The sequence below is a fragment of the Conger conger genome, chromosome 4 (genome assembly GCF_963514075.1).
Source record: "Conger conger chromosome 4, fConCon1.1, whole genome shotgun sequence".
NCBI lineage: Eukaryota > Metazoa > Chordata > Actinopteri > Anguilliformes > Congridae > Conger > Conger conger.
Window position 1 is genome coordinate 21,924,670 of NC_083763.1, and position 25,123 is coordinate 21,949,792.

Below are 25,123 nucleotides of genomic sequence, written 5' to 3' on the forward strand. Positions count from 1 at the left end.
AATGAGGTGCTTTCCATGTTTAGAGGGATTATTTTACCCTCTTATGTCAGAAATAGTTATGCATCACATGAATAATGAAATTCCCATGTTCACATTGTGCCTATTAGGATATATTGCAAATAATAGCATAAACAGTGGCAACAAAACTTTTTGACTGATCAAATTACAGACAGGTGAATGAGCAGGCTCATGATTAGGTTGCTGAATGGAGGTGTTTAAGTTTTTTCATGATTTGGTCCTTAACCCTTGTTAAGGACCAAATCATGGGTCTTAAGGGTCAAAAATGACCCGCCTCTATGATTAACAACAGAGAAAACCCCCCCTAAATGATGTTTTTTCAACTTGAAATTTGATGATGTGATTGTGCTGAGTGACAGATTGTTTCTACGTGCAAAATAGATTTGGGGTTTAAAATTCAATTAAGCTGCTTTATTTTAGGGGTTTAGTGAATGCGGGTCATTTTTTACCCTTAAGGCCCGGACACACCAAACCGACAGTCGGCCGTCGGACGTCGGTGGCGCCCTGTCGGCCGAGTCTTTCCGGTGTGTCCCGCACGCCAACACTCCGTCGGCGTGTTTTGGAGGGCTCCGACGCCGATTCAACATGTTGAGCCGGAGCCGTCGATGAGAGAGAGCTCTCTGATTGGCTGTCCAGCTAGCGAATCAGTGCACGAGAAGAGAAACGGAAGTGACGAAAGCAAGCCATTCCAAAGTTACTATCACTACCAGACATAATTTTCGATTAGTATTACTAAATAGCGAGAGAACAAGGAAATTGCTGCAAACTGTTTGTTGTGAGCGAGACAATTGCTGCTTCTAGGTCCAACGCAATGCAAACGCATTCCCCGGTCTTCCGGTTTCCATTTTTTGAAAGACAAATACAGACTACCGCCACCTGCTGGTGTGGAGAGTTATTACCTCTCACGCAGGCGCAGAACGTACGCGCAACTCGGCCGTCGGCGGACCGTCGTTGCGGTGTGTTCAGCACAGCCAACATTAACGACGCGTATCGACGCGAGGCGATCTTTGTCGGCGCTCCGCGGCCGACCGTCGGTTTGGTGTGTCCGGGCCTTTAGGACAAGGGGAGTATACAGAATGTTAAGACTACACAAGGTTTAAACACAATGCAGGTTCGGCTTGTTATCATTTCTTTTGTCTTTGTATTCTTCATTATCTACCCATTTTTCTTGTGGCCATGTGTTCCATTTTCATTAATTAGGAGTACATTCATTCATCTCAGTCTTTAATTTGATCATTTAAAACATTTTAACCTCCCTTTCTGAAATATATCACAAAAAGCACAGTATGAACATGGACGTTGTATTCTTTGTGGCATGCAAAGCAGAATGTGGCTTAAGAGGGTAAATAATGCCTCTAAACATGAATGAGTTATTAACAAACATTAACAGCTTGTTAAAATGCTGGGATTGCAATATTGGTTGAAACAAAAACCAAAATACACAGGGGGGCCCCAGGACCGATGTTGGGAACCACTGTTCTAAGGTACTGGCTCATTGTTAATGATTTCTTATTCAAACGTTTGATAAAATCCTACATTTTAGTCGAGAGCTCAATAGTAGGGTGTTATATTCAGAGATTCTTTCTCAGAAATCGCATTACTTGGAAAGCAAAATGGAAAGAGCAAAGTCAACTATTGCTGTCTTTATGACCAGGCTCACTGCTTCCTTCAAAGGTAACATACAAATTAAATCCATCCCCATTTCTTTAACATAATATACCTCTTAGAAAAAAGTATTTTAATTGTTTAAATTGTTTCATGTGATTCCTCCAGACTCTGGTGCTCTTCTCTGCCCTATAATAAGCTGACAATATTATGTCGGTGTGCATTTTGCGAATTTGAATGAAACATTTATGTTTATTTGTGATAATATTATAGAGCTAACGTGCCTTGGAAGCAGTCATACATTTCAGTGGGGAGGAGTACTGCACTGTATGTTATACTGAAGCAAGCTTGGCAATGTCATTAATGTTGGCTGTAGCTGCAGATTCTTCCAGGGCTTGCACATAGCCGGGGGTGTTGCAATAGCAATTGTAGTAATAGAATTGCAATAGCTTAGAAATATTCCTTGGCACATATTTTAATTTAAGTTAAGTCCACAAAATCACCCAAAGGCCCCCTCACCAGCTGCTGCTCATATCCAAGGAAAGTACAACATGACAGTGCTTCATTAGGGGTATCCCTGGCAAAATACATGATTCCCACAGTCAAGAGATTCAAACTTGGCTGGATCTTTTAACAAGTAAATTATCACAAGCACCTAAAAATCAACCAAGCAGCGTTTACCTGCCCTCATCTCTTCGGGAATTTCCTTTGATTGTGGTACAGTGTGCTTGTTGAAACTTTGTGGTGACTACTTCACTCTGATGGTAAGGTTCAGTTTGTGGTTCAGATTCAGATTCAAGCCTGCCTGTGGTCAATCAGTGGAAGTCTAATGATCAATTGGATTTGGGCAATTGGTTGATTGAATAATTAAGGGGGGGAATTATTTTTTCACAAGGGTGATTGAGTTGATTGGTAACTTTTTTCATTAAATAAATGGAGAACTCCACACAGAGAGGCCCCTGCCGACCGGGATTCGAACCCAGGACCTCCTTGCTGTGAGGTGGCAGTTCTACTGCACCAGGGAAAAGGGGAAAAGTGCAAAACCACATTTGTTTTGGCACCAACATGTTACAAAATAAGGAACTGTTATTGCTAAAGCAATGGCATCTTAAAATAGGTTAAACAAAAGGAACCGTGAGTTTTAATGATTTCTAACTGTATATCGTGTTACCATAATATTAGAAAATTACACTGTGAAAAAAGGAATGAATGCAAAAAAAACCCACACCGGCCCAGCCACTTAAGGGGTTAAGGAACATATTCTTACACGATTAAAATTAGAGATAGGGAGAGGAAAGTTGAATATTTATCCATATACTGTATACCCACATATGCAGTGAAGAGTGAAGAGGAAGTGACAGCTAATTTAGCTTTTGAGATTAGGCCAGCTTTAGCAAAATGAGCAAGTGGTCACATCAGGCTGAAATGATAATCTGGTCTGGTGGCACAGTTAGATACTGCAAATGATCCAAATATGCGTTAATTTATATCTACATTTATATTATTTCATTTGGCTCACACAACCTGACTCTACTTTAAGGTAGCCGTCTTCTGCAGTAAATACCAATTGTATGTTTGTTTCGGAGGTTCTTTTCAATGTTATTGATAAGGAGACCAGAAATGCACTTCCTCTGCATCATGGTGTCTCATCAGTGGTACATTGTTTGACATGTGGGCCAAGATGGCATGATTGCTGTTATCAGTGACTTGTGAATAATGCTTACATCTGTTCTTGGCTCTAGCTGCCTGGCTGTGTTCACTGTGGCACTGTATGAGAGTGAATACCAGGGTGCATCTGGGTTGTGTATGGAATGCAAAAACTGCAGTACGCTAAATAAAAAGGGAAATAAAGCTGTTTGACAAACAGCTTTCTTCACGATCTTTGAATTATATTCTAGGTATACATTTGTTTTCCTGCATCAAAGTAACACAGGTGTGCTGTATGCGCAACAATTCTTTGGACCTTTTTTGACATCTTGCTGGTAAAAATAGTTTTTATTTATTCATTTAAACAAAGTTGAAGAATTTGGAAGCTGTAAATATGCGGTGGGGTTATTATGTATTTGCAGGTCATTTCAGGATAGTATAAAGTAAATGTAAAGGGGCTGGGAATGGTTGAAATAACCATACATTTTCACAGAGGGGTGTATCTACTACACATGCACCAAATAATACACTCAGTGACGACTTTATTAGGTAGACCTATACACCAGCTTGCTGGTGAAAATATTTTATCAGCCACTAAGAGTGGTCAAGAGGTGTGGCAGCAACTAAATGCATCAAATCTCAGCTGTTTTTCAGACCAAATGTCAGAATGGGGAAAAAATTTGAAGTGACTTTGACCGTGGAATGATTGTTGGTGCCAAAGATTGTTGGTTTGAGTATCTCAGAAACTGCTGATCTCCTGGGATTTTCACGCACAACAGTCTCTAGAGTTTGCAGAGAAACAACAAAAAAGACCATCCAGTGAGCAGCAGTTCTGTGGGCAGAAATGCGTTATTAATGAGAGAGGTCAGAGGAGAAGGGCCAGACTGGTCAAAGCTGACAGGAATGCAAATAACCACACATTACAGTGGTAAGCAGAAGAGCATCTCTGAACACAATGCACCAATCAACAGCAGAAGTCTTAATACATCTAAAAAAGAAGTCTAATAAATACCTAATAAAGTGCTCACTGAGTGTATATTCAAAGTAATGTAAATAACTATAATAACACACATTTCATGTCAGACATACCCTGAATCTCGTATGCATGCTCCAGTACTGCCCTGGCCTATTACAGGACCAGTCAGGACCAGGGAAAGGCAGAACTTACACTAAGTGTCCCAAAAATAAAAGATGGATATCAACTGGACATATGGGTAACAGTTCTGCATATTCACTAAGCCTCTAGTAGGCGATTTAAATAAATTACACCAAGGACACTGTGAATATTTTAATCCAAACACTGACCTTGAATGGGGTTTATTTGTTCTGACAGGTCAGTTTACATCTTTGCAGCTTCTACATGTGAGCAGTGAATGGATCAGTCTAATACACCCGCTAAGCACTTTATTAGGTATTTATTGGACTTATTTTTTGGACTTCTGCTGCTATAGCCTATCCACTTAGATGTTTGACATGTTGTGTGTTCAGAGATGCTCTTCTGCATACCACTGTTGTAATTTGCATTACTGTCACCTTCCTGTCAGCTTTAACCAGTCTTGACATTCTCCTCTGACCTCTCTCATTAACAAGGCATCTCTGCCCGCAGAACTGCTGCTCACAGGATGTTTTTGGTTTTTCACACTATTCTCTGCAAACTCTTGTGTGTGAAAATTAATTTGTTTATTTTGGAGCATTAAGAAAGCAACTTGTGTTTTCTTAACCAGGCCTGTTAATGTTATGGCTCCTTAAGTGGACACAGAACATTTCAGAAATTGTTCTGGGGTCTACAGTCAGCAATTTGTAGGAGCTTCTCTGGAATGCCAATACGACTCTCATTCACACTAGACCCCTGAACAGGAAGGTTATATAACATAAGGCATGTAGAAAGGTGCTTATGAGTTGGCCTACAGTAAGTGTTATCTGACACAGGCTTCCTAGTGATCTTTACTTTGGTGAAGCAATTGTTAAAAAACTTAAAATGGATACAATAAACTGAAAATATTTAGTACAATGCAGTATCTCTCTATTGATCCACTTGAAAGTGCTTTGAAGTTACACATGATTAAATTCAGACTGTAAGGACAGATTCATCAGACAATGCCAAGGACTGAACACCTCACCCAATTGAGCATGTGTAGACAGCTATTCAGGCATGCCGCAAAAAACAAGTTGAATGCCGCATATTGACAGAGCTGTCCTTCATGTACCGGATAAGTCTGGCACTTAAAAACCTGCACAGCTCTTGATGGTGTTTACTAAATGGACCACATGCTTTATAGAAACAGCCCTGAAAGAATGAGGACAAATAGTTTTTAGCTGCTTCACATTTAGCTTTTATGTTACTTGAACGATCAATGATGCTGGATCGAGCCACCATCAACAGATTTGGGCTACAATTTTCTGATAACAGGTAAAAATATATCTTCATTGCGTTATTGTAAATGATTATGAGAAAACTATTCTCTTTCCGAAGTGTTTTTGGGGGATCTTTACTAATTACTACCAAATACTCCTACACAATATCCATTTGTAAACATATGTCAACTGATTATACATTGAAAACATAATAGATGTAGTGTAGATGCTGTTACACACACTACCCGTATTTACTTTTAGCAAAACAATTTAATTAGTCTAATCATGCTGCTGATTCCTCAGTGGTGAAACAGGATGGATGGAAGCTTGCTTCTTCTTACAAATTGTGCTAATGTCACAAAAATCAATAAGAATGCTTATTATTTGAATTTATTGTCTTTTGTTTATTACAGTTTGATTGCCAGTAGGCTAAAATCAAGTTAGCACCATCAAAATGTATCCATGTGCTAGGGGTGGTTATGGTTAATTTGGGGTGCTCCTAATTGGGGGTGTTAGTTCAGTTACCACGTAACTGATATACATTTATTTCATATATTACATAAATATTTTATTTATTTAGATATTAACACCATTAAATGTTATCAATCAATTCTTTCAAAATAAAAAAGAAAGCTCACTTACTTACAATGTCCTCCATAATGTTTGGGACAAACATCCATCAACTATTTATTTGCCTCTTTCCATTTCAGGGCAACATAGTATATGGGACACAGCAATGTAAATGAATGTAGTCATGTAATATGTTTAGTATTTTGTTGCATATCCTTTGCATGCCATGTTTGTGACCTATCAACATCATCAGAGTCTGGATATCTTATGTTCAGGTTGTCCTACAAGCGATACTAAACTCTTTGCATTTTAATGGATCTCTATGAGGGGATGGGACTAGATGCAGCTCTAAATTATGCTGATACGGTATGAAACAAGTTTTTGGCTGAATGGCTTTAAGTCAGGGGTGTCCAATCTTATCCAGAAAGGGCCGGTGTGTGTGCAGGTTGTTGTTTTAGCACAGTACTAAGACAGCTGATTCTACTCATCAAGGTCTTGATTAAAGACCACGATTAGTTCATTAGTATAATCAGGTGTGTTACTGCTGGGTTAAAACAAAAACCTGCACCCACGCCGGCCCTTTTAGGATAAGATTGGGCACCTCTGCTTTAAGTCATCAAGGGACCAAGGTATAAAATGTGTTTTTCCTGAATATTTTTTCCATCGAGTTCAACAGGAAAATGTGTCAGGTGAAACAATTATTTTCATATCTACTGCATAGCTGGCAGCAGCACTGTGGATCGACGCTCATTTGATATATTGGACCCTTCACGACTTAAATCCATCTAGCCAGCAAATAGACAAAATAGACAATTTTCACTTTTAGCACATGTGATTTTTTTATTACATATCTCAAATTGTGGAGTACAGAGGCAAATACAGAAATGATGGGTCTTTGTCCCAAACATTATGGTGGGCACTGTACTGTGTACTGAATAATATTCTCAGGCTACAACAATTCTAGAAATAGTTTGCTGTGCATAGCTCATCAAGGTTCTCTCAGAGATCATATTTTCAATTTTGTGTTTTGGTTCTAATGCTAGAACACACCATGTCGTATGTAATGTAAAAAAAAAAGAAGGTTTTGTCATTTCTCTACAGAAGAGCAAGTAATTATTTGTGACTGATGCCTCATTCTGGATCCAATATTACTTTTAATTGTTACACTGCAAATATGACTACTCCTGCATGTCGAACTGTAGCCATCAAGAACTGTTGTTCATAAATGGAGCCTGGATGTTAAGATGAGTTTTTTCAACAACAGCAACAATTACCAACAACTCCTTTCTGCCTTTTTTTGTTTTAATAAGCTTACCATGTGTTCTCTTTTTTTTAGATATCCGTTACAGAGTCCATCCTGTTTTTGCTGCAGTATACCTCGAAAGATCTCGACAGCCGTGAGAAGACCATCGTCACAGGAGACTGTTGTTACCTCAACCCTCTTGTGCGTAGGACTTTCCGCTTCCTGGGTATGTCACATCTTCATTAAAAAAAAAACATTTTGTAACAATTTTCCTGTGCTGTTCTGTTGTGCGCTGTCAGACTCCTTCCTGCAATGGAAAAGGGTAACTCTGCCCGGCCATGTCTCCAAGCTTCCCACGCATCCTCCATTAGCAGAAGATTTTGAAGCACCCGACCTTGTAGGATGACAAGGCTAAGAGAGAGGAGACCGCTTGCAGTGTCCTTACATTCTTAAGTGCCTTTATCAGAGAAGGGTACAGATCCAAAGCAGATTACGACTGTGATCCTTGAAGAAGATCCTACAGGAACTACAATTAATATCTGTGTATATACGTCTCAGGATACTCACACACAGTGTGTGTAAAACATTAAATATGTTTATACTGCTCAGGTTTCCTATTTTTCTCTCTCCATCTGATGCCATGTGATTATGCACATATTATGCAAATCCCTCGCATCTCCTCATCCGCGCATTCTGTAAAACCCTGCACTCTGTCTGCAGCTAAATGCGGGTCTTTTCTGGTGCCTCAGGCGATGGCTGCTCGGTCCGGAAGAGCCGGGGATTTCTTGTGAGGGATCTGAGGGCATAACTGAGAGGTTTTAAGAGAGGGCGATCAGATGAAAACACTGTCTCAGAATCCTCAGCTGCAGCACCATATAGTATTTGACCATAATGCTTACAGTACACAAATCTTACAGCAGGTATTCCTCCACACTTTGAGGAAGGCTACCTGAGCTTACATTAACCTTTTCAGTCCTGAGCCAAATATGAAGTGGCTCTGCCCAAATCCCAGGGGGTTTTGGCTTTGGTTGAGAGAATTTAGGAAGGTTTTCATAGGGGCTTTGTCCTTTTGATTCGTTGAAAATATATAAGGTTGAGAGTACGCTAAAGGGTTAATGATGCTCTCATCACTGGTTTGTTCCAAAAGATGTGAAAGGGATTTGTCTGAGGAATTATTTTGGATAATTATTTAACCATTCATTTTGCTTAAAATTCGAATAATTATAATCTCTTTGTTTGGTTCTCCACCTGAAACATTTTTTTGTGACGTGCATGTTGGTCCCTCCTGATTAAAACTGATTGATCAGTTACAAAATTATACACTCATTGAGCACTTTATTAGGTATACCTGTACATCAGCAAAAATGTAATCAGCCTGTCAGGCATAAAAGCATGCAGACATGGTCAAGAGTTTCAGTTTTTCAGACCAAATGAAAAGTGATCTTTGACCATGGAATGATTGTTGGTGCCAGACAGGTTTGAGTATCTCAGAAACTGCTGATCTCCTGGGATTTTCTGCACAACAGTCTCTTGAGAAAAACAAAAAACATCCAGTGAGAGCAGTTCTGCAGGCAAAAACATGTTGTTAATGAAAGAGGTCAGAGGAGAAGGGCCAGACTGGTCAAAGCTGACAGGAAGGTGACACGAGCATTAACCACACATTACAACAGTGGTATGCAGAAGAGCATCTCTGAGCACTACATACGCATCAAACCTCTTAAGTGGATAGGCTAACAGTATGAGACCAATAAGTTAAAAAAATCTAACAAATACCTAATAAAGTGCTCAGTGAGTGTACTTTCTTACTTGGTACTCTCTTATTCTAACTGCATTCATGTACGTATCCAATTAACAAGTGCCTCCTTACTTTGTAAAAAAAATGAAAGACCTTTTCCTCCAAAGGGAATGACTTTCACAGCCTTTTTCCTTTTACTTTAACTCAGTCAGAGAAACTGTTCTGCAATAATTACAGATTAAAAAAAAATAATTACAGGTTTTATAATGTATACTGTGTTGTAAATTGACCGTTTTCTTCCTTGCTAATCACTTGAGTCGTACTCTAAAATAATATAATTCCAAATAGGTGAATCAGTGGGATTTGCTGATTTCTATTGTTTCTCTTTGTCCATTAGCGGTAATTAATAAAATTGCATTTAATTGTTTTTGGCCCTGAAAATTTCAGCTCTTTTGCATAATTGCTCACTCACCTTGGGAAAGTTTAAACAATTGTGTGTGTAAGGCAATGTTCATTCGTAATTCACAAAGATTTCTGAAATTATAAAGGTTTATACAGTATATTTACATCCTCCCTACCCACATTATCATCTCTTGACGTCTGTTTGAACACATTTCCTTGGGAAAGCTAGCATCGAATGTTTAAAGAAGAAAATGGTTTGAGAGAAATGGGTGTCAGGGAGTGACATAATCGAGAACAGCTTCACTGCTTTCACAGGTACAAGTAACACCTGTGAGTAAACAAAAATGGTTTACAAACTGTTTTAAGTTGTTTAAAGCTGACAGCTCCAACAAAAAAGTACCCACGTGGATGAGAAGTGTATGTTCATAGGGAATTCCGCTATGAAAACAGTAAAATGTTTCCATGGTAACATTGCAACTACAGTTATTTAAACATAGTCACACATTGTGTCTCCTACATTTCATTTGAGAACTTATCCAGCTGCTTCGGAGCCCAGTCAATGCATTTTGAGTGATTTGCAGCTATAACTATATAAGTGTACACCCCCTCACTGCAATGTGAAGTGTGATGTATGTGACTCCAGTCAGTGTCAATATTATCAAAGCAACATGGCTAGATGCCATGAGATGGCTAGATGTGATGGTAGTGTGATGGTGTCGGGATGCTTCAAATTCCTCCACAGAAATGTGAAAGACTAATATGAAATTACAGAAAGCATTTGGTTGCATTTATTTCTGCTAAAGCGGTGCAACCACTTATTACGTTTAAGGAGGCAATTACATTTTCACAGGGATGATATGGGCCTTTGATAACTTTCTTCATTAAATAAATGAAATAATAATTGAAAAAATGTTATGTTCTTACACAGGTTCCCTTTGTCTACTCACTCTGTCTAAAGATCTGAAAGGAATGTGACAAATGTGCAGTAAGAGGAAATCAGGAAGGGGGCAAATACTTTTTCATGGCACTGTACAATCATGCTGTTCAAATAACAATAAACATGCTTTAAAGCTTAATGCCACTTAAAGAGATGACCTTTTGGAATTCTCTGAAGCGAGAGAATTGAATTAAGTTGCCAAGCTAATAAGGTGAGATTTTCCTTTTAGTTGCGCTGGGAGCGAAATGTATTTTTATATCTTGTATTGTGCATGTACACAAACTTTTCTTCTCAGTGCAGCTGGAGGGGGAAATCTCACTTTATTAAGCTGGTAACCTAATTCAATTCTCTTGCTTCAGAAAACTTTGAACTTTGAAAGGTATTAAAAATAACATCAGTGCTACCATGTTCGTAAGGATGTATTGTCTTTTTGCAGTGCAGGATTTGAAATCGAATCAAACTGCCGAGTTTGTGCATTCAGTTTAGCCTATTGTTTATGTAATGAGTCATCGTGGAGGTGATGCACTCGACAGCAGGGGACACTGGAAAGAAGACCCTGCGGCAGCTCTCCTTGTGAAAAAGCAGTGACTGGAAAGTCCCATTTGTGCAGCGGGAACAGAAAGGAAAATTGTGAGAGACGCTTTGCTGCACATTGCTTTGATTTCTGTTTAACCAGGAACACACGCGCTAGAGTGGCTGCAATGAAACTCAAATCTGACAGCGATTGTAAGGCCTCTCTCTGGTGAATCACGCAGCATCGCTGGCTGAGTGTTGGCAGGAGGGATGGGACAGCCATCTCAGGATGCTCCTTCCTGTTTAACGCAGCAGTGATGAGGAAAATGCCTTAGTTTTGCTGTAGTAATTACAGGAAGAATAGCTCCGAGGTCTATTACATGACTCAATTTATTCCATGTAGTGAAGATGTTTTTAAATATGAATACAACCCTGTCCTGTCATCATCATTTGCAAAATGTGTTTAAAAAAAAACTATATTTCCATTCATTTCACTTGTCAAGATGTACTGCATGCACTAACACCTCTATGTATATACTGTATCTGAATGTACATGGTCTTCTTCTCAACTGTGAACTGTGAATATGCTGTTGCTAGGGTTAGACTAATACAGAATATATTTTCTCCTTGGTCAAACGTAATTTTAACATTGTCTTCATGGCCTTGTTCGAGTAGGTGTTGCTAAGATTGATGTTTTGGAGCTTTTAATGTCCTCTACCAGCAACCAGAATGATTGTAGATCCTCCTATCATCATAGTTTTATGGGCTAATGTCCAATGTCTAATTTTGGTTTGATTTATGTCCATACTACACAACGAGCAATGTTGCAGCCGAGCGAGATTAATGTGCAAGCTGCTCTCGCTAACCGGCGCACCTGAACGCAGCCGGGAAATGTGTAGCGGCCATGCAAAATGCATCTGCTGACCGATTCTCCCCTCTCTCTCTCTCCGGCGCGATCCCCTCTCTCTCTCCGCAGGTGTGTACACATTTGGCCTGTTCACCACGGATATCTTCGTGAACGCGGGCCAGGTTGTGACGGGGAACCTGGCCCCTCACTTCCTCACCGTGTGTAAACCCAATTACACGGCCCTGGGCTGCCAGCAGGCCCTGCGGTTCATCAGCCACCAGGAGGCCTGCACGGGCAACGAGGACGACATCCTGCGCGCGCGGAAAACCTTCCCCTCCAAGGAGGCGGCGCTGAGCGTCTATGCCGCGCTCTATCTGGCCGTGAGTACGCCGAGCACTCACGCTCCGTAATACCCTCTCTCCGTCCGCAACGTTACAGCAGCCGCCATTAATCTGCGCGTTTAAGTCTCAAACACATATTTGTAATTACGTGCCATCTGTTATCGTGTTCAGGGACCTCTTCTGTGTTTATCTAAAGGTTGCATTTTTTTTTTTGTCACAGCCATTTCAGCCATGTTTGGCTGTTACTATTGCCAGCCGCAATTAGTAACGGAGCATTACGCTGTGCTAATACCGCTACTTATGTCAGCAGTCTAGTGTTTTGCTTGTTTTTATGGGGAAGTGCAGGGTTGGTTTATCTTTGTGGAAATCTATTCATTTATTCTGACATCTGTGCGCGACAAGCTTTGCTTTGTATTCCCTAGTTTCAAAGCAGTTTGGATCCCGCATTTCCACTCCCATGTAACTCTTAGTGAGTGTGACATCACCCTCAGCGCTATTTGAATTGCAAATGCGCAAGATGGATGCTCCACATTCTTCAAGTGAGCTGGAGCAAACACGGTTTTAAGGACCTGAGATAAACAGAAATACAGTGAGATACGAATGTACAGCTTGTTCAAAACAGTACTGCTTTGGAGCCTCAAAGAACGCCGAAAACCAGCGTGGCGACCGACTGCTCGTTTCCAATTCTCATTGAAAACCAGGTTAAACACTAAGCTAAACACTAAGCAGACTGAGCACATTGCTGCAAAGATTATCCTGTTGATTCTTTTCCAATCTGAAAAGCCTGATAGCTGCAATAGGTGGGAAACCATTTCAGTCTTAGTCTGAACCACTGCCAGAGTCTGTACGAGTGGTACTGTACTTCTTCATGATATAGCAAGGGGCATTACTTATTTACTTGGCAGACACATGCATGCAGGATAAACAGTCCTTGCATTTATTTATATCAGCGCTTCTGTTCTGTAACACATGTACTGTATTCAAGGACGCCCCATAGCATAGCATTTATGGGTGCATGGCTATTAGTCATAGCTGTTGGTTCTACCCTGGTCTAGGTGCATTTGTATTCAATAAAGAGTAGTTGATTTTGTGGTAAATAAGGCTCTCCAAAATCAATAAATCCAACGGCCTCATTCTAAGCCTGCCTTACTGTATTTCTTCTTTCAGTTGAAGTGTGTAGCGTTTGATTTCTTGCCCAGTGGCCAGTGTGTTTTCTTGGACTGTTTTGTCTTGTAGAGTAAGCAGAAAATGTTTATGTAGGTCAGAATTTCCCCTTCATTGTTTTCAGCTGGTCCTTGTTAAACCTCAAATTTATGATGATGATTATATTTTGTTACTTCATTTTTATCATTATGGATCATTATGAATTTGAGGATCAAGGATTAGCTTTGAGGAGAAGCTAATAATAGCTTCTCCTCAAAGGCAATAGGAAAAAACATACAGTATAGACAGTTTCCCAGTTTAGATTTCAGCATTACGAACTTTGACTATTTCCTCCTGAGACCTGGGAGAAAAAAAAAAGTTACATTTTGTTTTTTGAAATAATAAGTATCTTGGAGGACCAAAATGTGTTGCAGTCAAAATATTTGTTTTATTTTTATTAAACATTCCTAATGTTGTACGGTTCAGCATAGAAAATATAGGAGGTGTGTCCCAAAAAACGTTTGCCTAATGTGTCAAGAGGCACGCAGAGTTACAGTAGCTGCACTGAATATGTATTGCATTCCTAAAATACTGTCACACGGTGTACACTGTCATGGTACACCTTTAGAAAATCTGGAACATACCGCTATAAAATGTCACTTTGAACATATAGGTTTTTTAATAATCTGCCAAAGCAGAGATTTTATCTAAAGGTGATGAGGTTTTTCAAAGCCCCTTTTTCAAATTAATTTGCTTTTGCATTGTCGTCTTTAAGAAGCCGTTCCTTTTTGAACAATAAGGACTAAATGTGCCTGCGGCAGACGTAGAGTATAAATGCAAAACACAAGATAGGAGATTTGTCTGCTAGGTGTACACTGTAATTCCATATCCCTGCTCCCTGCTCATTGACTGCGTTCGCTTTATTGATGCATGATGGAATGTTATAGGAGAATTTGTATCGTACTCAAGGAGACCGTTTCATATCTCTCAATGAATCAGTTTACAGCAGGTCTTGTAGACAAAAGTGAACTGGAAAGATTGATTCAATTTGTTGAATTTGTCTTTGCAAAGTGAATCGAAATTAATTGTGTTTTTAACAGTTTGTATTCCGGGATTCATTTTCAGTGTCTTCCAAATATGCCAAAATATTATCATATGTCCATTTCATTGGATTAGATATTAGTTTTGCAACTTAATGAAATACAGTGTTCTTTTTCTGTTAGACATTTGTGTAACACTTTGGGGCAAGAGAGATTTTAAATTAGCCACACATGACTTGCATCCATAGAAAATCCAACTGACAGCAATAAAACTGTGAAAGCTCAACCTAATTAACATTGAATATGATTTGCATACAAAGATAAACTGTGTAGCAAAAATAAATTACAGAATAATTTACAGGCATTATGTTATATTGTATTTAATATGCTGTACAATAGTCAGAGATGCTGCGATACACTTACTGAGTGGTGGAAAGGGTAATTGCTGCAGAAAGGTGCACTAGAGAAAATTGCTAGACACTTCATAAACAGCAGATGGTATTGTAAAAAAAAAAGTCAGTGCCAAGAAAATCATGCAGACTAATCACTGTTTAAAAGGTTTTTAAAAAAATGTTCTGAATGAAAGGATCAGAATGTACTGTTGGAACAAATTAGGGAAATATGAAAATGCAGCTGGTTTCTGGCATTGAGGAGTGAGCACAGCATGTTTGCGAATGGTAAATGTAGCTATAAGCAGTGTGAAATTCCATTTTTTCACATAAAAACACTAATGTGGTGTATCCCAGAAACAGAACCCACCTATGACCTTGCAGTGACCTACAGGCCTTCGCCTGTTTCTGAAAAGGAATTAAATAGATACAGTCTGTAAAAGGGCTTTCAGTCCATGCAGTGCTTGTACAGTAAGCCCCCTGCAGTTCTGCATTGGCATCATGCCTCTCTGCTATGCAATTAACAGTTACAAATAAATGATACCAAGATACACAAGAGCCCAGTGCTTCCCAAGGGAGTGTGAACAGTCTCCCGACGGAGTATCAACAGCTTTTCAGCAGCTGTGAGGCCAGCCAACCATATTCACATCATTTTTCCGCACAGACAAGAGTGAAATCATCATTTAGCAATAATATCAGCGGCAGGGATGAATGGTTTGAACAGGGATGGGATTCAGAAGCAGTTTGTCTGAATTTAATTCACTTTTGCCAAACTGTGACTTTGAAAGAAAATGGGGTGTTACTTTTATCAACTCGATCACAATTTTTCTCCTTCATTCTGGTGACCGCTGAACACCCCAAACTGTGTTCTGAAGAAAATAATCACCATATCCATTTCATTGTGAGTCAAGAGTTAAGAACAGAATGATTGAATCCACAGTTCAAGTCTGCAACATCTTGCCACTATAGTAGCATTCTGTATGGGAGAACGGGGTCCTTAAACACTGTGTGCTGGGAGGATGGAGCTTGACATATCTCAAAACCTGAAACATACATTTAACAGAATAAGGTATTCTAACGCAATATAAAAAACATCATACTGTTTTGGTTTTGTAGACACTCAGATTAGGTTATACTAAATACCACCAAATGGCAGCTCATTTTTAGCATGGTGCTCCCACAGATTTTAATACTCTGTCAATATAAAAATCTAATATAGCTGAAGCTGACATAAGATCAGCCTCTGCCCCAGAATCCGACAAATAAGGAATAGGGTCATGAATAACTTGCCTGGGAAAAGGTTTTCCCCAGGGGGAAGGTGCAGAGACTGCAGATGCAAATTCACTGTATTCCAGGAAAGAAACTTCTTGCAAGTATTCAAATATACCAATACCAAGCCAAGGTAGTACTACATACTTTTTACTGGTATATTGATAGGGTCTGATTTACTGTACTGCATTTGTAATTTTATAGTAATAAACAGCCATTATCTCACTGTGTGTTTCACTGTGTGGAGTGTGTTTGATTCCAAGCTGTGTTTTCATGTTCACATGGTCATGTTCTTGTTCTCATGTTTTAGTAATTAATGTCATTAAGAACACCTCCCTAAACTGGATAAGGACTGTAGCTTCTTATCGGATTCTAACATGTATGTTTTTCACCATCTGGACATTGTTTAGCTAACAAGTTAAATATTTAATACTGTGTTATGATATGGATGTGATAACCAGAAAATGCTCATACATCTTCGTACAATAGCTAGTGAATTATGCTTGTCCACATTTGGAAAAAGCATATGTGTTTTTATAGAGGTATGTCAGCAGATGATAATCCTGTATTGTTCTGTCAGCTGTAGCGAGTAGAATTATGCATGCTGGTTCAATGTTAAGGCAGTGGTAATGACCCAGAAATGTACCTCTATGCTTGGTATGTGACCCTTTAATGTCAATTCAACTTGAAATAATTATAAAAAAATGCTTTAGCACTGTACTGTTTTTATTATAGACTGACGGTTATAAGAAGTCTTTGGTCGTGATCTCCCTTTTGAGGATGAATAAATACAACATTAATGCAGCGCTAAATCAAAGCCGGCTGTTTTAAGCGAGATGCTTGGCGAGCTCTTCAGTCTTGCCTTTCCCGCCCAGCTGGCAGGTGGACGTCTTCTGCTGGAGGCACTTTATCTGTTTTATTCAGCCTCCCCCATTTAGCTGAGTGTAGTCGGCAGCTGTGTGTCCCCTTTGCTCCCTGTGGCCTGGCACAGCCGGGGGGGGGGGGGGGGGGGCAGGGCGGTAGATAGAGAGGGATAGAGAGGACACAAACCGTCAAACTGAAAACTCCACGTTCTCTGGGCATGCATGCATCCACACTGTGTCAGACCTGGGTCAAATGGATTCAGATAGTAATCTCTGCTCGATTGAGCCTGCTTGGCGCAAAGGCGGGGGTTTGGAGAGAGAGTATTTCAATGGTTCAAATACACCAGACATGCTCTGCTTTGTTAGGCAGACCGCTGCTGTGTTCACCTTTGCAGCTAATTGATTTGATTGGCGCAATGGTAATGATGCATTTCCTTTGCTGCTGTCTGCTTCTTCTTGTAGATGTATATCACCTGCACAGTGAAAGCCAAAGGAACCAGACTAGCAAAGCCTGTTCTGTCTCTGGGCCTCATGTGCCTGGCCTTCCTGACTGGAATCAACAGAGTGGCCGAGTACAGGAACCACTGGTCTGACGTCATCGCAGGGTTCATTATAGGAGTGGCTATAGCTACTTTTCTGGTAAGAGCCCATTTCTGTGCATGGCTTCCTTGTTCTTCTATGTGTTTAGTGGGGTGTGATGTACACTCAGTGATCACTTTATTAGGTAGACCTGTACACCAGCTTGTTAATGCAAATATTTAATCAGCCAATCATGTGGCAACAATTAAGTGCATAAAAGTCATGGTCAATAGGTTCATGAAAACCATGAAAACCTAAACCATTTGCAACTAATTTTACACTGCCAAATGTATACTAGTATTTGTAACTTAAATGCAATTGAACAGAATAGCAGTCAATGGAAAATTAGAGCACATTTTCATGCTGCTTTGTTGGCACCAAGATTAATGACTAATTGATTAAAAGTAGTGAATATATCAGCAATATAATTTTTACACCTCTACCCACCCCATAAAGATTATTCTGAGGGCATCAGTTTATCTGCGGAATGTGATTATTATCATACACAGTGATTTATGATACAGCATGACATCTGCAGAGGGTTCCTCAGGCATCTCCAGCTGATTGCACCTTGATTTTGTTTTCTTCCTTCGAACAGAAGCAAATTATTCATAGACACTTTGCAGTCTCTTGGACTAAATAAAGGACTTGATAAATCGCTGAATCGTAGCCAGCGAGCAGCCAGTGCGCAAACACTGAGGCTGCTAACGCTGCTCCCGTTAGACGGAGCTTACCATCCCCCTCCTCCTGCCGCTTTTAATAGACTTTCCACGGTCCGATCTGCGAGGCCGATTGCGAGCCACAGAGCGGAGACAGCCGGAGATGTGTTTCCTCTGATTCTCACGCCCCACTTCAGAAAGGAAACAGATATGAGTTCAGACCACTGTGTCACAGCCAGGCGACAAACATTTACGATGGGCACAGCTTAAGGCAGATCGAAATGTGGCTGTGCAGATAAGACACGATCTCTTCCCTGCTTTACGCCGTACACAGCTCGGCTGCTTTCGTCGATGAGCTGCTCGCATGCATGGCGGGAACTGTGCTTTTTTTTTTTTTACCCATAAATTGTTGAATTCGAATACACTGATAACTTCCACTCAGCAATCCTTGGTGGTAAAATGGCTTGGGCTTAGTCTCTGGAGAGGTCTCAGGGATGAACGGTTGAACTCCTGGGGGCTGAAGGTGTCTATGGGCGTGATAATAACACAGGGAAAATGTGGATGGATGTGGCTCACTGGCTGGGTTTCTATATCGGCTGTGCTCTATAACCTCCTGGGCTGACGCAGTGCTGCAGGCATGCTTTGTGCCGATGGGAAGAGGGAATTCCTGGAATATGAAGACCAAAGATGCTTGGCATTACATTAGGTCAGATTGTGACAGGTGTTCAGTATGCAAGGCAGACTCTCGCCAATGCTAATGTCTGTTTATTGACTTCACCGGTGTCATTACTTCCGTTCGACTGTTTACACTTCCTCCTATCCTCCTATTCCTGTTCACACAGTCAGGATGCTTGCATGCTGTTGTACATACTGTAAAGAGTCATCTTGTAAGAAAATCTCAAGAGCCAACTGTGTGTGTGTGTGTGTGTGTGTGTGTGCGTGTGCCTTTAGTCATTCTCTTACAGAGATCACGCATCTCTGAAAGAGAAGGATGAAAGAAAGGGAGTACAGTCAGATGAGATCAAGTCGACAGAGCTTGCAGATCATTTGCAGGGGAGCTGAGCAAAAGCTCACAGCAGGATGCGCTAACACAGTGATTTCAGGAGATGTGTTTACTCTAAAGACAGAGCTCCACTAAAGCTAACTCTCATTATCACTGGAGTGGCAGAGGGAATATATTTTTCTTCAAATTTTAATATCTGCAATGTTCCTGCAGCCCTCTCTGACTTGTTATGTACAATATACAGTTGGTAAAACATACACTAGAGGAGACAGTGGAATCATCTGCCGATAAATTATATTTAACTGGATATCACGGATATCATTTATTTACAGGAAAATTAGTGATTCTTGTGGAACAGCTTTATAAATATTGTGTGAATCTGACTTAATCCAGGGATATACCAAGTGCTGTTGGTGAGGTAGTTTTGAAATCACCCAATAGTTCTATCACCTAGATTTGATATTCTTCAATTTCTGGATAACAAGATTGTAATCAGGCTTATGCTGATTGAAATGAAACCGGGCCAGATCACAGGGAGCAAAGGGGACACACAGCTGCCGACTACACTCAGCTAAATGGGGGAGGCTGAGTCATTGAACAGGGGGGCACAATGATGATTCTCTCTAAATTCACTAAAACTCAGTTTAGTCTAGGACTAAGCCCTTACAGTGTTGGGCTCTGAAACTAGTGGGACTGGACAGTGGTGAGGGACCAATAGTTATCCAATGAAAAGATAATTAAATGTTCATAGTATTTTCCATCATGCATAATGCTTCTGATTGTATCTTATGCATCTGCATCATTGTGGAGGTTTTTGGTTTTTAGAGGCGGGTTGTTTCTCCATATCAGTAGCTTCACAAAGATATCTATGGTGAATATCAAGAGACAGATTTACCTCAAATACTGTATGTCCACACAATCTAAACCTAAACAATCTAAACAATCTAAACTATTTGGAAGTGAAAATGAAAATAATTCAATTGCAACAGAAGTTGAAATGTATGTAAAATGTGCTCTGAATAAGTATTGCCTGCTATTCGATCACTATTTTTAGCCAATTTAGAAATGGTGCTGATATTATAATTGCTGCATGATGCAGGTATTTCTCCTTCCTCTATGAGGCAGTGGCACCATTTAGTCAATAGTTGCCCTGGCAACTGGCTCTAGGTAACAGACAGAACACAGTAGACAGTACTATCATATTCAAGAAGAGACTGAAAGAAAATGAACAGGAAGTACTTGATTAGGACAGTCAAGATAATATGTACCATTACTACCAGTATTGTTCAGATCGCTTAGTAAAGATCCTACATTGTAATGCAGATATACAGTGCAGTCCATAAGTATTTGGACAGTGTTACAATTTCTGTTCTTTTGGCTCTGTATTCAAGCACATTTGAAAGTAAACAATGAATATGTGGTTTAATTTGTAAGAACCCCCCAAATACACCAAAAGGTGGAAGTATTTGAGAGGTGAAGGAAACACGTGTAGTCTGACCAATGCTACTGGAACAGGGTTAATTTAATGTTGTTCTTGTTTATCTGACTCCAAAAGATAAGTTCAACTGCTCCTGTGTTCTAACAACAGAAGAACTGCAAATGTCTGCCAATAGTGTGGCTCTAAATGATTGCTATCTATCTATGTAGACGCGGACGTGCCTGTGGCCTGTATAGCCTACAATGATACACTTAGTATGTATCTTGTGACAGCACTGGTTTATAGGCGAGTGACTACGGGGTGCAGGTATCCTAGGTTGTCTATGTCTGTTAGGACTCTAAACTGCTAAGTGTGCAGTGGTGCGAGTCAAGAGGATGCAGGTTCAAATTAATACAATTTATTCAACAATGTGCAGTGCAGAAATATAATTACATGGAAAGGTGCAATATGAATGGCTATACGCAAATGGTGCACAGGAGGTCGTATTATCGAGTTTCCTCTAACTTTCCCTCCATATACCCAGGGTTTACAGGAAAAACAACAAATCATCAAATAAAGAGTCACAAGACGGCGGTAACAACAATGGCCCTGCTGATGTTATCTCTGTATGTCTAACAAATCTGGTTAACCTTTGTAGCACAGCTGGATGCTGACTCACAGATAACTTGCATTACCTGTGGTATATTCCTACAAGATCTTTATTCAGCAACCAGTGTACGAAGCCACCAATGACACCAAACAATTTCTCACAACACAAGCTATCTAAAGACACTCCACTGTATGTGGAAAACCGATGATCTATTCAGTACTATTTCACCTCAACAGTTCTGGGAGCATTCCACTGAGGTGGCAGATTCGCGCAGAGGCAGCACAATGATGGGAGCAATAGTCCTGTATTGACGAGCACTGTCTTTTCATCAAGCCTTGCTGACCCTGTGTCAACATGGTAAACCAAGTCTGTTTCCTTTTGGGGGTCTAAAGAGAGGCACACTTATGTAATATGCCCTACAAAGACTTAGCTTTAATTTGAAGGCATTAAATGCCAATGACAGACTCCAAAGGCAATCAAAAGCCTAGAATCAAGATGAGATACTGGAGGTTTTCTTATACCTGCACTACAGAAGCAATTGAATACACCTGACTAATCAGAAACAGCTAAACAGAAACAGCAGAAACAGAAACTGTCTTCTAAAATGGGGGGACTAAAAATGAATGTAATTCACTAGATATGAATGTACATACCCTCACCAGGTGACAGTCTACATTTGACCTCATATTCACTGTGTCATGTGAAATCCAATGTGCTGGAGTACAGAGCCAAAAGAACAGAAATTGTACCACAGTGCTAATAATTACGTACTGCACTGCATACTGACACCCTTGAACTACAATTACAATTTGGTATTTAGCTGATGCTCTTATCCAGAGAAACTAACTGTGCAAAGTAGCACAGCCCCAGGAGTGAACATTCAACACTGGCAGGTCAATGATTAACCACCATTAAAGTGCTATGGAAACAATAACACCAGTGACATGATCTACTTTTGTTAGCTTTCCAAGACAGCTTTTTGTAGTTCAAGTGTTACATTAGCCATTATTTCGAGTATACAGTAGATATCACATCATAAATCCAATACAATAATAATAGTATTAAAAAGCTTTAATGAGTTTGGAATGAATGTACTGAAGAAGCCATTGAGGTACTGTAGCATAGATGGAAGGAATTAATGTATAGTAACAGAGAACATTAATATGTATTCAATTCATTAGAACGCCCCAGGGCAATGTCACTGGGCATTTTATGGGAACAAAGCAAATTGAGCATCCGAACAGAAATATTCTACATTGTTATCTTCAGCAGAAGATGAATGGCATAATTTAATTCCCTTTAATGCTTGATTTTTCCTCTTATTGGAGATCGTCACGGACCATTCATTGTATGGTTTAACCTCCTTCAGGGCGCACACACACACACACACACACACACACACACAAACACACAGACACATGAACACACAGATTTATATCATCCTGATTTCTTCTTGCTTGATGAGCTTGGCAAGTCATTATGCGTAATGAAGAATTATTGTAAATCATCGCCTGGGAGAGGAGATATGCACTATTTCTCATGGTGAATCAGCGAGAATATCCTTCTGCGCACTCTTACTTACTCTCTGATTTTTTTTGACTCCACTCTGTTCAAGGTTGTGTGTGTGGTTCACAACTTCAAAGGAAAGTTGTTGCTGAGTGAAAGTCCACCAGAGGACAGTATGACCAGCGCTCCCATGATCAACCTGCCCAGAGTAGAGAGCCCGCTGGAAAAGTACATCGCCTCACAGGTATGGCCACCCGGACCTCGAGCACAAACGGAAACAAAAACACCGTCGTTGGTTCAAGCTCTCCGCTATCAAGCTGTGCGACGTGTAACAGGCGGCTCGTGACATGTGCTGTGTGTATACGTATACCCTTCAGGTTTCAGACCTTAGGGAGGAAGAGGCACTCCCATCCACCTCACTCAAAGCACGACTCATGAGGTTCTTTAGCTGGATCACAGGGATGAGTCGATTCGATCACCGCCATCACACAAGGCAATAAACGTATGCGCCCCTGTGTGGAGAGAGGAACGCTGCCAAGGCTCTGGAGAATGCTAATATTTGATCTGGCCCGGTTTCATTCATGTAAAAAAAATGGCAAGTGATGTCGTTTTCAAAAACAACAAATAAAATGAAATGTGAGCATTTCAAACTCAGGCCATTATCCAGAGTACTTCGCACTCCTGGGTGAAGTATTTGTTTGTTTGTGTGAACATCATTCTGTCTATTTGCTTGTTTTATCCATTTTGTCTGAAAATTCACTAGAAGGTCACAAGGGCCTCACAGGCCTTAACGCAGAGCTATTATCTTTGCACTGAAGTACAGTATACAAATGAAAATGCCTAAAAAAAGCCACACAAACGCTGCAAAGTGACGGTGGTTTGCATCTTCCAAGAGTACATGCAGCTGAGGTACAAACGTGCTGTTCTTTAAGCACTCGTGTATATCCCTGTGTTCAACAAGCCTCCAAACTGTGTTGAATTTTTTTCAGACCTGGCATGGCACTATTAAAGTATGAATAAAGGTCTGTCTTTTCACTTAAAAAACAATAACAACAACCAATTCTTTGAACTATAGAATGCTTGCATGGATTGTATGTGTGCAATTTCCTTTCAGATCAGTTATTTAGTTTCTTCTTCAATAAAGAAACTTGTGGTTGATTGATTGACTGTGAGAAAACGCATGCTGTGAAATCTGTGAAAGGTATTTACATTTTCTCCTGCAAATGTTTTATTTGTTTTGCTGATTCTGAAAGCAGGAGGTTTCCTCTGAAAGAAACACTCGTAGATTTTGCTGTTCCTGAGAAGAAAACACTTCCAGCTCTGGGAAAGCTGAAGACAACTGATATACTACAAATGTTCATTGTCAAATGAAATACATTCTAGAACATGATACTGTCAAGCAAGGAAGACAGATGGCTCCATGTGTAGTGACAGAGTCAAGACACCCACTGGATTTAAGGGTTCAATCTGAGAGGAAACAAATGTTTCAATATATCCTCCAAAGACCCGGCAATTATTTTTTGTCCCCAGTGGCAGATGTGAGTCTCTGTCCTCTTAATCTCAAAAGCCATATATCCTACTATGCTGAAAGCGACATTCAGTAAAAATGAAATAAATATAACTTTTGAAGATATTTTCACTGCAACATGTTCATCCAAGACACTTGTATTATGTCAAAATACATCTATATGTATTCTTTATGTCTTAAGTATTGGTTGAAAATATAGCAGATTGGCACTGAATGTCACTCCAATACTTTTCTAAACAATGAGCAGTATATATGGCCATTTTTGTATTGTGAAATCACTGATTTAACAGTCCTGACTGTATTTCTGACTGAGTTACATAACCATGAGCATCGCAGCCTGTGGACCACACAGGACCGAGGAAATATCCGAGTCCTCTGTGTGATTTCCTGTTTGCCCGCACTGTAAAGGGTTAAATATTTCCAACCGTCCTTTTTCTGGTACAAATGGCTCAATTCCATCTCACCAGGCTCATTTGGTTTCAGATTTGGGGAGCAGACAGGGGTTATATGGCAGTTGAACAAGATTATCAAGGTAGCATGGAGATACAGTGCTTCCGCTCGCAATGCATGGCTGCTTCTCTTGCTATGATGGGTTCTTCAGGCCATGGCTTTAATCCAAAGATGGCAGGTTTAGCTGCTTAAAAGCACTGGAGTGCTTCCACACACCAGTATGCTTGCTCTGCTGCACTGCCAAACCTGTGCAAAAAGCTGCTTATATACACAACACTTCATATAGCTTATCTAATGTTGCCATTGAAAGACATGCTTTATATTTCATTAAAATTTCAGTTAAAACATTATATCCTGTGTCCATCTGCATGAATGGTAACATTCCGACCAATATGTACTTAATGTGACTTTAAACCAGTCTTAGATAATCATTTTATCATTTCTGTGAGGCTCT

The 25,123-nt window shown here is 40.1% G+C and overlaps 1 protein-coding gene across 3 annotated transcripts in view; it reads left to right on the forward strand.

Moving 5' to 3' along the window:
- plppr5b (phospholipid phosphatase related 5b) overlaps positions 1-25,123 on the forward strand; it is a 68,411-nt gene that overhangs the window by 40,551 nt on the left and 2,737 nt on the right. For 2 of the 3 annotated variants that reach the window (XM_061239408.1, XM_061239409.1), the window contains exons 5-9: positions 7,532-7,664; positions 12,002-12,252; positions 17,380-17,556; positions 22,801-22,935; positions 24,703-24,751. In XM_061239408.1, the coding sequence (XP_061095392.1) occupies positions 7,532-7,664; positions 12,002-12,252; positions 17,380-17,556; positions 22,801-22,935; positions 24,703-24,751 (745 nt within the window). The remainder of the gene's footprint in view (positions 1-7,531; positions 7,665-12,001; positions 12,253-17,379; positions 17,557-22,800; positions 22,936-24,702; positions 24,752-25,123) is intronic. The other variant, XM_061239410.1, reaches the window with a different exon arrangement.